Raw genomic sequence first — 13,723 nt, forward strand, 5'->3', positions numbered from 1 at the left:
GAGTCTGTCCTAACTTTCTTGCTCTCCTAGACTTGCTCCCTGGGGCGTCCTTGGCATCATCCCTGCGGATGTAGCACCTGGGAGTTCCCTGACATCTCTTCCCAGCTGGCAGCTCTGCAGACACCTCCAACCCAGAGCATCACGCTTAGGTCCTGAAGACAGGGAGGAGGGTTAGGAGGATCCAGAGATCCAGTCCGCACAGAGTTATGCGCTCTGCTTGGCTACCACACCTATGCACCCCACACTGGAAAATGAACACGTCGTTTCAAAGCAATACGATCATTTGCATTTTATTTGCACCTCATTTGCAAATTGTTAATTTCCAACACCCCCCCCCCACCCCTCCCTCTCTTTTAGCTCCAGGTGTCTTCTCTCCCATCTCTCTCAAATTCCCCAGATACCCAGGAAAAAAATTTTTTTTTTTTTTTTTTGTTTGGCCTTGCCAGGGTAGACTCGGCGTTCTCAGTGGACCTGTCCCATGTCCTCAGGGAAATTCTTTACCCGAGACTACAGGAACAATGGGAATCCTCATAAGAAAACACCTTGTTAGGGAAGGCTGGATCTTTTTTACAGGGCAGAATTGATTTTGGGGGTGGTGTATAAGGTGAGCAGTATGCTAGGTAGAGGTGGGAAAGGACAGTTAATGAATGCTTGAAACAGACCAAGAGTTGGAGCCCAATCTCTGTCTCGGCAGGCCCTTTCCAGGTACTTAGAGGCGAGATGGAAGCCCTCCAGCCACTGTCACTGTCTCTGCAGTGATGTAGCTGGCATCTTCAGAGCACAGGAAAGATACGATGCCCGCACAATCCTCTGGTTCGCCTAACCTGGGGAATAAGAAAAACAAGGGAGTAAAAATCAAACAGGCCGGGCCTCCTGACCTGGCCCACAGGGAATGAAATTCACTTAATCAAAAAGTATCAGGTGATTTTTCAGGATCAGTGTATAAGTTTCCTCTCTATCAGAGAGGGTTATCATGATGATAAGCTGTTATAATTTGGTATAAGCATAAATACTGTACTCAGCAAAAACCACTCACATTACATTCAAACAGTATAGAGACACTGTTTTTTAGAGAACTCAGGACACCAAAATCCAAAGTTATGTAGATAAACTGCTGAGCAGCTATTTCATACTTCAAAGAATTTGTTTAACATTTGTGTATACTAGTCAAGCATCAGGGATTCTATTAATGTAAATGGTTTGTTTAAAATGGCTCCATTTGCACAGCTTCGATTCATAGACAACTTTTTCAGGAATCTATTTTTGTCTCTTAGAGTCAAGTTCATTTTGTGAGAATGTGCCAATTCTCAGTGTATCAGTGATTGCATAGTTAGGGAACATGTTAAATAACTACCATAGAATGCTTTAGAAGTGGGGCAGAGTAGGTATCTCAGACCTAGAAGGGCTGGATTAGTAGTTTTCCACCCTAGCTGCACATTGTAATCATTGAGAAGGCTTACCTCACACACGCACACCCTAAAAGATGGCCAGATCCTACCTGGGACAAATTAAAAAAGAATCTCTGGGAGTGGGGTCTGAGCATCTGTAGTTTAACAAGTACCTCAGCAGATTCTAATGGGCATCTAAGATTGAAAAAGCAAGGGCTAAATCAATCATGGGGGCTCTAGGATGACAATACTCTGACTTATTAGTGAGCTGAACTAGGCATGCAGTTCATGCCTGACATCAGAATGGCTTTGGAAACACTTGAGGGGGTGTCCCTCCTTAAGTAGGCCTTGCTTGCACATGTTTTGGGGGGACAAGATGGGGATGCTAATGACAAGAAGTTCTTAGAAGGCTGAAGCTAGAGAGAGGCAGGGAACTTAGAGGAAAGGAAGCCAGACGAAAGTGCCTGAACAGTTTGGCCAACTCCTTGGGGAAGGGGCTAGTTTTCTTAGGCAAGAGTAGTTCTGAGACTTAGTAAAGCTTTTCATTCCTTTTATTTGAACTGTGGGATCATCACCTTGAGCTTTGGAAATGACCCTTTATTCAAGGGAAACTGAAAAAACATGTTTTGGTTTTGGTCCCTGGTTGCTACGGATGTCCAGAGGTGGAGGCAAATAGCTAGCTGGAGAGAGGAGTCAGGGCCTTTCCCAGAGCTGTGCACCTCTGTTTGGTTTCTGCAATGGAAGCAGACTCCTTGCACAACACTGTAGGGATGCAGTGCAAACCACAGCGAATTATTTTCCTGTGGTTTCTATTCAGACTGCTTATGAAAAATGTTTCTCTGCTTTAAAGAATATCAAGTTCACCTTCATGAACTTGTCAAGTGTGCGTGTTTGAGGCAGAGGAGAGCATGGCTGTGTTGTCTGTTGGACCGAGAGACACGAGCTGTGGGCCATGTCAGGGGCCAGTCCTTTCTGTCTTTATCCTTCCTAACTCTCCCTGTGACAGCCTTACCTTTTTATCAGCAAGTTTTTTATTATTCTCTCCTCTTTTGCCTTGTCTTCCCAAAGCTGCAGAGAAAAGGGAATCTCTTTATGTGAAAGAAGAGGAAAGGGAAGGGCAGAGAGGGGAGAAGCTGTCTGCCCTAACATCACTTGAGAGGAAGGGTGGAGAGACGCCTCTTCCACTTCTTAGCCCCCGGTCTCTCTCCACCATCTTTTTCTGTTTCCTTCTTTCAGGTTCTAGTGAGGTATTTTGCTCCATCTCTCCAATTACCACCCATTTAAGGAGATAGTAAATGGAGTGAGTAGAGTCTAAATTCCTATGTCTCGGCCAAAAACCTCAAGAAAGTAGTGGGTCTAGTCTGGACAGGTGGCTGATATGGAGAGGGACTGTAGAAACGCCCAGGGAGTGGGGACAGAAGTGATTGGGAGCTCAGGACCCAGACCCTGGGCTTCTCCATCCAGAAAGATGCCCTTTAGGGGTGCTAGTGGGATGCAGGACTCCCCCTCCTCACCATTCTGCTAAAGGTAGTCTTGATGATTCCTGGCGCCAGGCAGTTCACCCTAATGTTCCTTTCGGCTAGGTCAAAGGCCAGGGTCTTGGTAAGGCCTAGCAAGGCTGTTTTAGTAACGTTGTAAGGGCCCAGGCCCTGAGGAAAGGAGAGAATAGGTTAGTCTCTTCATTTCTATTCTTGGTTCTTATTAGAACACATAAAGGGCAGCAGATAATACGGCATCTCCTGTAAGGGAGGGTCCCAGTTAGAAAATTGTCTGGTGACTAAACACCCCCTAGGTTAGGATTTGTGAAGGCAAGGCAACTATTTTGTGGGAATGAACTTGGTGGTGAGACTCCAAAAGGGTACACAAACTTCTGAGGGTGACTGGAGGAGTGGAAAGCTTCAGGATGGTAGAAGGGATAGAAGCAGCAGAGAAAGGGGTTCTTACACGGTATGGAAAGTAGGCTCCTATGGAGGCCACGATCACCACTGAGCCACCTCTGGAAAAAGAAGAGAATGACCCTCTTCCCAGAAAAGACCTCTGCTCTCAACCCGCATGGGGCCCATTGCACCCAGGCTCCCTCTCATTCTCTGTACCCTCGTTTCTCCATCTCTGGCACCACTGCTTTTGTCATCAGGGCTGTGGACTTCACGTTAATGCTCAGAAGCTGAAACCAAAAGAAAAGAAACAGCATAAGGGGAGATAGCTAGAGAAGGCAGGGTAATGCAGAGTCATAATAGGGTTCCTAGGTTCTGCTAGTTGGGGCTGGCAGAGATTTTAGAGATGATTTCTTGGAACCTTATAAGTGAAGAAACCAAGCCCCAAGGAGAAGTGTTTTTTACTGGCTTCTTCAGTTAGAGAACAAATATTAGATTTGGGTGAGAAAGAATGAAGCCTGATTTATCTCATTTTCTAACCAGCTAAGTATGATTTGGCCCAGAATGGACCTACACTCTCAGGACTATTTTGGACTCGAGCTGGATTTTCTGTGTTTCTTCCAACTAGGGAGAACCTGGAATAGGGTCGGCCTCCTGGACCTGCCCCAGAGTGGGCTGTGCTTCTCAGGAAAATGTGGCCTGACCTCCAGCACTCCTCTGGCTCCTGAGCTTGGGGAGCGAGATGCCCTTGCCCTCCAAGATGGATTGTCAGCCTGGACATTTGTTAGAAAGTGGCATCATGAGGAGGCACTTTCTGGGGGGAGTGGGGGCATAGGCTGCAATCGAAACCCCACGTCCATAATTTAAAACAAATTCATGCCCTTCGTTTACATTGTTCTAGGACACTGCTAGGGTAGCCTTCTCCCCTGCCCCCCAAACTGCCTCCAAACTTATTATTTTGAAAAATTTCAATCTTACAGAAAACTTGACATAGAAATACAATGATATTCCTTACCTAGATTCACCAACTGTTAACATTTCGGTCCATTTTTGCTATCTGTGTATTTATACAGGTTTTTCCTGAACCACTGAAGGTAAGCTGCAGATGTCATAATGGGCTAACCTTAAATACTTATGGACATTCTCTGATACACCACAATCCATGATCACATCCAGAAATTCAACATTAATACTAATGATTTTATCTAACATGTTGTCCATAATAAAACTTTCCCAACTGTCTCCCAAATGTCCTTATTTTAAAAATTCACAGTTCAATTAAGGATCAACCTTGGCATTTAGATGTGATATTTTTTAGAAACGTAAACTAAAAAGGAAAATTATTTGGTTTGAAATTACTTTCCTATGGTTTCTATTCAGACTTCTTATGAAAATGTTTCTCTACTTTAAAGAATATCAATCAGGAACTGACTCACTCAAGAGCATTTGGCACTTTGGTCTCTATGACTGTGAAACACTGATAAACAAAGCATAATATTTTAATATTCTTAAACCTAAGTGTTGAGACATTATTGATGACATCAGAAAAGCAAAACCATGGTTTTCATAAAAAATTTAGCATTTCTAAATCATATGAGAATATTAGCCTTAGTAAACAAAGACAAATATTTTAATTAAGGCTTTATAATTAAAAAATGTAGGTGTGTGAAATATATTATGCATATAAGATAATTATACACACTCACATAAAACCCAATATTCTGCACTTGAATTTAGACATCTGGATCTCTGATTTTCTTGACATTGCATTTAAGAAGAAAAGAGCACAGTTTTTTTTTTTTTTTCAAAGACTGTATTTTATAAAGTGGCAACTTAGGCCATTTCACCAGAATTGGTATTTCACTTAACTAGCAGCTATTAAAATTTTCCAACTACTGAGAAATACTCTTTTTTTGGCAGCCGAAAAGGGGATGAATGGTGTGTGAATGTAAGTATATTAGTTATTGGCAGATTAGCTGCCATGTCTGCTGGAAATAAACCAGGAAGAAAACCTGGTTAAGCGGGGAGGGGGTTGGGGACTAGGAAAGAAGGAGGCTAGCAAGGAGCAAATGGAGAAAGACAAAACTAGGGAGCAGAAGCAATGAGAGATGGATAGGGAGGGGGGAAACCACCCCCTACTCACCCTTTACCAGGTGCATTCCAGGCACCGTGGCAAATGGCAAGGATTCCTCACATTGACAAGGCACTTGACAAAGTGTATTCTAAAAGCAGACTGAGTTTGTACTGTTTTCTGAGGCCCATAGTTCTGCTGCTTTAATCCCCTCTTACCTTGTCCCATATCTCCTCGGTGGCATCCATTGTGTTTCCAAATAAAGGGTTGATGCCAGCATTGGAGACCAGTATGTCAATGCCTCTATGAAGCTTCACAGCCTAGAAAGAGGAGTAAAGTCTGAGTCTGGGCTGCAGGTCAGTCGGGGAGGTGCACTTATCAGTGGTGATAAAGAATCATTCTTAGGAACAAAATGATGTCAAAATGACATTTCTATTTCTTGAAACATTTTTCTCCAAAGCTACCTTAAGCTCTGCTGCTAAATATTTAAGGTTGTCTAATTTCTTTGGCATCTTTTCTTCTTGCTCCAACTTCTTCTAAGGCTGTCACTGACCCTTCGCTTTTTATACTTTCTCTTTGTGGAGCTCCTCTATTCTCTTGACTTCTGCTCTTATATCAAGATCTATTTCTAGACCCTTCCTCTTTACATACTGAGTCCCAGCCCCATTTCCCTAAGTGCTTACTGTCCAGTTCTCCTTGAATGAGTTAACATTATCTCAAATTCAACCTGTCCACACCTACCTGAATGGAAAAACGACTTTAAAAAGACTCATAGAAAGTTACCATGGGAGGGGCCTTTAGATCTCTAACCCCATGACCTCATGGTAAAGGTGATGTCACTGAGGTCCATGGAAGTTCATTTCTCAGTAATGACATATTAGGGCCAGCTAAGAATGGGAAAACTGTTCATTTTGGTTTTGGGGAGAGGTGAAGTGATTTGCTCAGGACACAAAGCTAGTTGGTGGTAGCAAAACTGAAATCAGTCTGGTGGAGAAGACTTCACCCTGGGCTTAATGCAGTTATGCATTTGTTTATAATGTCATTTTTGACCTGCGCCACCTTTTTCTTTTTTTGGCCCAGAGGCATGGAATATTCAAGGCAAAAATAGATTGAAACTGGGAAAACCAAGAAAAGTAACATCTCACCTTGTTGTAAGTAGGTGGTGACCAGCATGTGCTGGGATAATAAATGGCCAAACAGAATCTGCCAACAATATGCCACCCTGACATCAGAATCTGCATTAGCCCAGAACTGGTGATTTGATGCCTGGGGCAAGCGGCAGTAAATGGGCCCTCAGTCAACTTTGTGCTTCAGGATTTGGCGCACGGAGGGGTGTTACTAACAATGTGTGCCATCTGCTAGCTCCTGTTTTAACTAATTATTCTTGCTAACTAGGTGCTAAGCTCAATTGTTTCTACACTGCTGAAGGAATGACTGAGCTGTCAACTTGTAAATTTAACAAAATTTAAAATCACATGATCTTTTAAAACCAGTATCAATACTTTCTTGAGCTCTGTAAATTTCGACGTCCTGGCACAAAGCCCCAGGCCCCTGCCTTGGCTCTGTGTAAATCTGGCCTATGGACTTGTCACTAGGAAAGTGTCAGAATATGTTAGAAAGTGATGTGTGCTGTGCTCTGTGCGTGTTTTGGGGGCTTGGGAGAAGATGGTGGATTGCACCAGAATCACCTGGAGTGCTTTTTTATTTCTGCTGTACATCCTGTCCACCTCTCCTTCCAGGCCTACCGGCACAGAGAAGGGAGAAGCCTGCGTTTTGACTGAACAGAGACAGAGAACTGTAGATTAATGAGAAAGGTATTCTAACTACTCAGCTGGAGTCTAAGTCTTGCTCTAAATTGTATGATCACTATGTGAAAGTGGTTAAGAGTTGTTCTGGTCTGATTGGTGTATTTTTTAGAAAAAGTATATTCAAGTAGATAAGCGGCCAATTTAGTTTCCACTCACTATCCCTTTGAAAAGCTTCGAGATGCAGATTAAGAGGCCACTGGGTAGTGATCGTCTTCAGGGCAGCAGCTTTCCTCATTGCACGGTGACCCCTGAGGCAGGCAGAACACATTTCGAATTGCTAATGAGTATCCTATCGTTCTCCACCCTCACATTGCTTTGAGAGTCATTTTTGACTCATCCCTCCTATTTCTCATTTCTTGACACTGGGTTAGAAAAATATTTTGGTTGGTTCTCACTATCCACTGGGCGTGTCCATTTTGGTCCCACCACCACTGCTCTAGACCTGAGTAACAGCAAGAGCTTCCTCACTGAGGTCTTGGCTCAGTCTTCTCTACTCCAATAGAGTTTTCCTCCCAGCTCCAGATTCTCTTTCTTTAATAATCACTTTCATCTTCCTCAAAACCTCACATGGCCTCTTATTTCCTCCAGGGACCTCTAAACTCCTTTGGGAGACCACGGTGGGGTGGGAGAGGCCTTTGCTCTCTCCTTTCCAGCGTCCCGTTACACTAGCACTCCTGAGCCTGTGCTCTCCTCTGTGGGCCGACAGTGCTTCCTCTCCCCTTCAGTCCCTCCTTGGCTGTTTGCTCATTTTGCAGTCATCTGAAACCCCATTCTACTCCATCTGTCCATCCCGCCTACTTTTCAAGGTCTAGCTCAAGCTCCACTGCCAGGCCAGCACTGCAGGACAGGTTAAGTGGACCTGGTGGGGGCCAGAGGTGGTTTTCCTGGCAGGATTTTGATATTAAGTTGCTATATACATTTCATACAGCTAGTCACTAACTGGCCCAGGGAGCCTCAGGAACCAGCAACCAATCTCAGGCTCTGCCCAGCAGCCTGTGCCAGGCCAGGTGACTTCCTTAGACCTAGATTTGGCTCTTTCCAATGCACATTTGTACATTCTCAAACAGTTCCTTAAAAATAGAATTACCTTATACCATCTACCATACCACCACCTATCATCGCTTAACTTCGCCCCTCTTCTAAGATTACCCAAATTATTTCTACCAACCTTCCAATTGGTTAGCACAACCCCGTACTTTCCATTCTTGGGTAGCTTCCCCCTTCCACTCCAGGGAAAAAAGTGTGCGCCCTGAGCCTGAGGGAAGGGGAGCCTCTTTTGCCAGATGTTCAGATTTTCTTGTGCAGCTGGAAGGCTGGTGCCAAGCACCAACTCTGAGACTGCTTAGTTAGACACTGTCTTTGAGACTAAAGTCCAAGTGAGTACCCCAAACCTGACCAGATACTAATGGGAGAATACCTAGTAGGCAGCTTGGCAGTTCTTTTCTTACTGGCTGTGGGACCTTGGGATGTTGCTTCAGCTTTCTGAGCAGAGTGTGGACAGGGAGAATAGTTCTTGCCTTGCTTGGGTTGTTGTCAGGTTTAGAGATAACCTGTGTAAGGCTCTGAACAAAGTAAATGGCACCCAGTAGGTGGCTGAAACATGGTGGGCTGCCTCCTGCAGGTTTCCAGGGACTTGACTCTATATGCTAAAGAGCAGGGACGTGATCGCTTACTAGCTCATGGGTGAGAACGTTATTTTGTGATTGTACTTAGCCTTCTCATCTGCCCAATTAGGTTAGAAACTACTAGAGAACTGGGACCAGCTGTTATTCTTGGTGCCCCCAAGGGCTGATACAGGGTTGAAGCAAGAGTGGTTTTTGATACTCCGATTGGTATGGGATGATTCTTGGAGACATAACAGAAGGGTACACAATGAAAATGTGCTGGCAGACTGGTGTGGGTATGCAGAACGCACCATTATGTTTTAGTTTATAGTGCCGGCTCGGATCACACCAATGTTGTCCAGGAAAGCAGAGAAGGATGCTCAGGCTGACTCCCTTCTGCCATCTCCTGGCTTTTTGCCCATATGCTTGCCACTCACCGTGGCCACCAGTCGCTCCCGGTCCTGGGCCTTCCCCACATGGCACACAGTGCCCGTCACACTCAGCCCCTCCCCCTGCAGTGTTGCCACAGCCCGGTCCACGTTCTGCTGCTTCCGGCTGCTGACCACCACGTGAGCCCCATCCTGGGCCAGACGCCTGGCGATGGCAAAGCCGATCCTGTGAGCAGAGAGAGTAAAGGACTGTCAAGGCCAGTACAAGAAAGTGGCGGAGTCAGTCTGTCTCCAGAGTCAGACTGCCTGGGTTTGAATTCTAGCTCTTCTTCCATATCACCTCCAAGTGTCTGTATTATGTGTAAAATAGGGCTAATGGTATTGTGGCGCGTTCGAATCCAAGACCTACGGAGCCAACTGAGATTAATGATGAGCCTTTATTAGCCGGCCGGCGACTGACTCTCCCCACTAGAGAATCAGCCCTGAGCTTTCAGAGGAGGCAGCTTATAAAGCCTAAAACCACATCAAACAAGCATACAGGTTTACAGAAGCAGAAGTTAGCCATTAGTACATCTTTGCACGAGTCATCTCCTAGAACTAGGCCCTAGTTATACATTAAGCAGATTATAGAAGCAGAAGTTGGCTGTTATCGTTTGGTGCAAAAATGTTGTTTCTGGGGGACTCTTAAATCTTATAGCAAACAGGGCCTGGTAGACAGTTCTGTTATCTGCATCCTGGAGGTGATATTATTTTTTTCTTTGAGAGCTGGTGCTTGAAGATATCACTCTCTGTCTTGTCTTTGTGACTAGCTTACTGGAGAATTTTCCACTTTTACAATGGCACAGCTGTTATCATACAGATGGACATGCTTAGCACTTTCTAGGCACCCATTTACTTATTTTTCTTATGGTTTTGGTCCTCAGACTAGGTTCCCAGGAAGTGACATCACCTTCCACAGGTCCCACCACGGGTGAGAGGCCCCATACCCTATGGGGACTGAGGGGAGAGAAATGAGATGGAGTGTAGCAGCAACCACTTCCATGATTGGAAGTTTTCACTCAAAAGAGCCCCTGCTTCCAAATATCTTCCTTACTAGTTTACATCATCTTAAAATTCTATTTTTAATTACAGCCTTGCCACCCTGAACAAGCCCGATCCAGTCCGATCTTGGAAGCTAAGCAGGGTTGGGCCTGGTTAGTACTTGGATGGAAGACTACCCAGGAAGACCAGGTGCTGTAGGAGTAAAAATAAAAAAATAAAAAAATAAGGGATTGTAAACTGACGAGGTCCTTGCAATCTGTGAGATCAAGGGTTGTTGCCTCACCTCAAAAAACCTTTTTTTTTAAATTCTATTTTCAGTTATGTTTTGGGGGTGCATATGAAAGGGTGGGTCTCTAGTTAAAAATGTAAATTTTTGTATCACTGCTCTGGGAGTAAGAGTTACACATTTTGCAATCGTTAGCCATTAATAATTTGAGTACATTTGTATTTTAGATTTGTTTACAGCTGGTATGGCGCAAAGTCCTGTGGGAATGAGAAGCAGTGTAGACAAGAGTGGTGGGCAAGGGAGGTGAAAATGTACGGAACTGAACAAAAATCAGGATACATGGGCCTTGTGTTCTGTCTAGGTAAGGGGTGTGGGTTGTGGTTCTGGAGAATTGTCCAGGTGCCTCAATGGGGTGTCTGGATCATTCCCATAGTCCATTGAGGCACGGGGCTAGGATTTTTGAAATCCGACTGCCTTGGATTTCTGGTGTCTGTACGGTCTTCCTAGACTCTAAGTGGGGCAGGTTGTTTGGGACAGTCCAGAGCGCTGGGAGACTGGACTGATGGGGGCAGCACTGAGGTGGCCGCAGTTGGGCCAGAGTCCGCAGTGATAGGAAACTGGCCAGGGGACTGGGAGGGGTTTGCAGGCCCACCAACGTGGTTCCTTTCTTCTGGGACCAGATTTTGGCTGCGCGTGTGCCTGAAGACACACGGCCCTGCCCAGGAAGTAAAGAACTAGGAGTTAGGACCAGTTTCCAGCCAGTGGGGGACCTCAAGGACTCAGACCCAGGCACTCACCCGTCGGTAGAGGCTGTTACTAGGGCTACTTTATTCGCAAGCGGGACCTGGCGCGCCACCCTGGAGCTGGCCATCTTCACCGTTTTCCTTGACCGGACACAGCCACCCAGCAGCAGGCTCGCCTTCTGCATGGAGCGGGCTGGTTATGTAGGGTTCCGTGTCGCCCAAGGGAGAAGACAGTAGCGCGACAGCCGGGCGCCTCAAGCTCCGCGCGCCGCTCCAGATGTGTCCTTGGCCGGGATTGGCTCCTCCCGCTCGGCTCCTCCCGCTCGGCTCCTCCCGCTCGGCTTCCGCCCTCCGCCCGCGGAACAGGGCTGTGGCTGCGCGCGTCCCACAGTCCTTCGCCCCGCCCAGGCCTGTGTGGGACAGGGCTGTCTGGTCAAGTTTCCTGTTGGGTCCACTCCCTTGCTGGAGGGGACTTCCCCTCCTCCTTCCATATCTGTTTGTCCGTGTCATTTTTCTGAGGGGAGAGGGGAGCTTTGAGTTGGTTGCTTTTGCTTCTCAGAGCCTCAAGATGGACCCCCTTAGCCGAGAGAGTCTGGGTTTACATATATGACAACCCAACAAAGGAGGGCAAATGTTTTGAGATTGCCCATGGAGGTGAGGACTGTGATCCCCATGGAGTCACAGTATGAGGGTCCCAGATGAGGGCGGAGGAGCCTGGAAGAGAGACGGGATGGGGAGCAGCTGGGCTAGGCTAGGTGCTGGCTCAAAGTCTCCTCCATTCTGACAGGCCTGGAGGACAGACAGATCACTGTTTTAACCAGTCTATAAAGATCCTGGCTGGACAGGACCTCTTATACGCACTCCCCCTCCCTCCCCGCCCCCATCTAGGACTTTCCCACTGTACAGGGCCTAAGTGGTAGCAAGGATGCTAGACGATTCCTCAACCAGTGGTGGAAGTACAGAGAACTCAGGAGCACTCATTTCTCCACAGTCATCACATAGCCGGGTCTTAGCCTCCATCCTAGTTCAATAAATACTTGTTGACTGTAAAAGTACTTTATAAACTGTAAACTACTAAGCATATCATAATTATTGCCACCATGAAGTAATTATTATTGTTGCCACCAGCCACACTTTTTATCTATAAACTGAGGATGCTGGAGTAGATGATGAATAAAGTCCTCTCTAGCTATAAATTCCATGTCCAAGGCTGCAAATGTTGTGGTGCGTTTAAATCTGAGACCCATGGAGCCAACTGAGATTAATTATGAGCCTTTATTAGCCGGCCTTTGACTGACTCTCCCCACTAGAGAATCAGCCCTGAGCTTCCAGAGGCAATAGCTTAAACCCCCAAACTCCCTCTAGCAAGCAAGCAGGTATACAGAAGCAGATGTTGGCGGTTAGTTTTGTTATCTACACTCCGTCAATATTGTTTTATTGTTCTTCTTGGGAGCCCTGGGAGCTATTTTCTCCTAGGCAGCTGGTGCCTGGAGATATCACTCTCTGCCCAGTCCTTGGGGCTGACTTAATGAGGAATTGATACCAATAACCATAACAACATATTTTCCAAAGTAGTCATGGCCGGAATAAAGAGGGGAGGTGTGAACAAGGAAGATGTTATTGAAATGCACTTTTACATTGTTACACAACCTCTACTTCTGCCAAGTGAGCTGAAATGATCTTCCTCCTGGGTTTCTGGGAAAATTAATAAATCTAGATTGCTTATGGTGTATTGCAGAAAGGCCCCCAACAGGCCCAAGTGCCAGTGTCTGAATTGGTTTAACCCAGTGGCCTCCAAATGCCAGACCAAGAAGTAGTGCCGACCCATGGCGAAGTTTTTCGCCAGTTCACCAGTTTGGCAACCTTATGTCAGTCTCTACAATTAGAGGAGAGAGAATGCTGGTCTGTGAAATTCAGTTTGGGGGATCGCTGTTCAACAGAATTTATACTTGCTAAAAATTCATTTAGTATGCACGTAGGTCAGCTGATCAGCTAAAAAAAAGGATTTCAGCATTCAAAAGGGGATGTATGGATAATGAGTGATATAACAGTATACACTGGATTTATAGTTTGTTTCTCAATAGAGAAGTTATAGCTGCGTACTCAGCACATCCCAAAGAGATAAGAGAGCTCAAGTCTGGGGAAAACTGACTCTCTGACTGGTGCCCCTCAGTCTGAACCTCATGAATTATTGACAACAGAGGCATGACACTGCTCTGGATGGCATGACACTGCTCTTCCTCCTCCCCTGTTCAGAGCTAAAGCACTGTGGGAACTCTTCCCAGCACTCTCCACGGTGTGTGGGGCTGGCAGGAGGACTGGAGGCTTCTTGGGGCTTTTGGTTCAAAGGGACAGGTCTGCAGAGTGAATTTGATCTCTCTTCACTTCTTGCTCAGAGATAGGCTAAAAAAAGATCCAGAAACTGAGGTTCTGGGAAGGGTGAGGGAAGCCACACTCCAAAGAGCAAAGGGTTATGCTAAAAAAGAATTCTGGCTTGGGAGCGCTGTGTACATTGGCCCCTCCTCATCTGGGCAGGGTCAGTGTTTGGCCTCTAGCACCATTTCTTCTGGGAGAGCACA

The 13,723-nt window shown here is 45.9% G+C and overlaps 1 protein-coding gene and 1 pseudogene across 2 annotated transcripts; one reads left to right on the forward strand and one right to left on the reverse strand.

The window, feature by feature from the left end:
- Positions 1-373: 373 nt before the first annotated feature.
- On the reverse strand, positions 374-11,447 carry LOC107497990 (dehydrogenase/reductase SDR family member 4). 2 transcript variants are annotated; one of them, XM_016120505.2, is made up of 8 exons: positions 11,199-11,444; positions 9,183-9,360; positions 5,552-5,653; positions 3,482-3,552; positions 3,333-3,384; positions 2,903-3,037; positions 2,401-2,456; positions 374-824 (listed from the first exon to the last, which is right to left on the reverse strand). In XM_016120505.2, the coding sequence occupies exons 1-8, from the start codon at positions 11,327-11,329 to the stop codon at positions 710-712; spliced, it is 840 nt and encodes a 279-aa protein (XP_015975991.1). In that variant the 5' UTR covers positions 11,330-11,444; the 3' UTR covers positions 374-709. The 2 variants fall into 2 exon arrangements, with proteins under 2 accessions (XP_015975991.1, XP_015975993.1); XM_016120507.2 differs by lacking the exons at positions 2,903-3,037; positions 3,482-3,552 and having other exon boundaries at positions 11,199-11,447.
- On the forward strand, positions 10,258-10,376 carry LOC118601522 (annotated as a pseudogene).
- Positions 11,448-13,723: the final 2,276 nt, after the last annotated feature.

This window comes from Rousettus aegyptiacus, unplaced genomic scaffold (assembly GCF_014176215.1).
Source record: "Rousettus aegyptiacus isolate mRouAeg1 unplaced genomic scaffold, mRouAeg1.p scaffold_m13_p_3, whole genome shotgun sequence".
Lineage (NCBI taxonomy): Eukaryota > Metazoa > Chordata > Mammalia > Chiroptera > Pteropodidae > Rousettus > Rousettus aegyptiacus.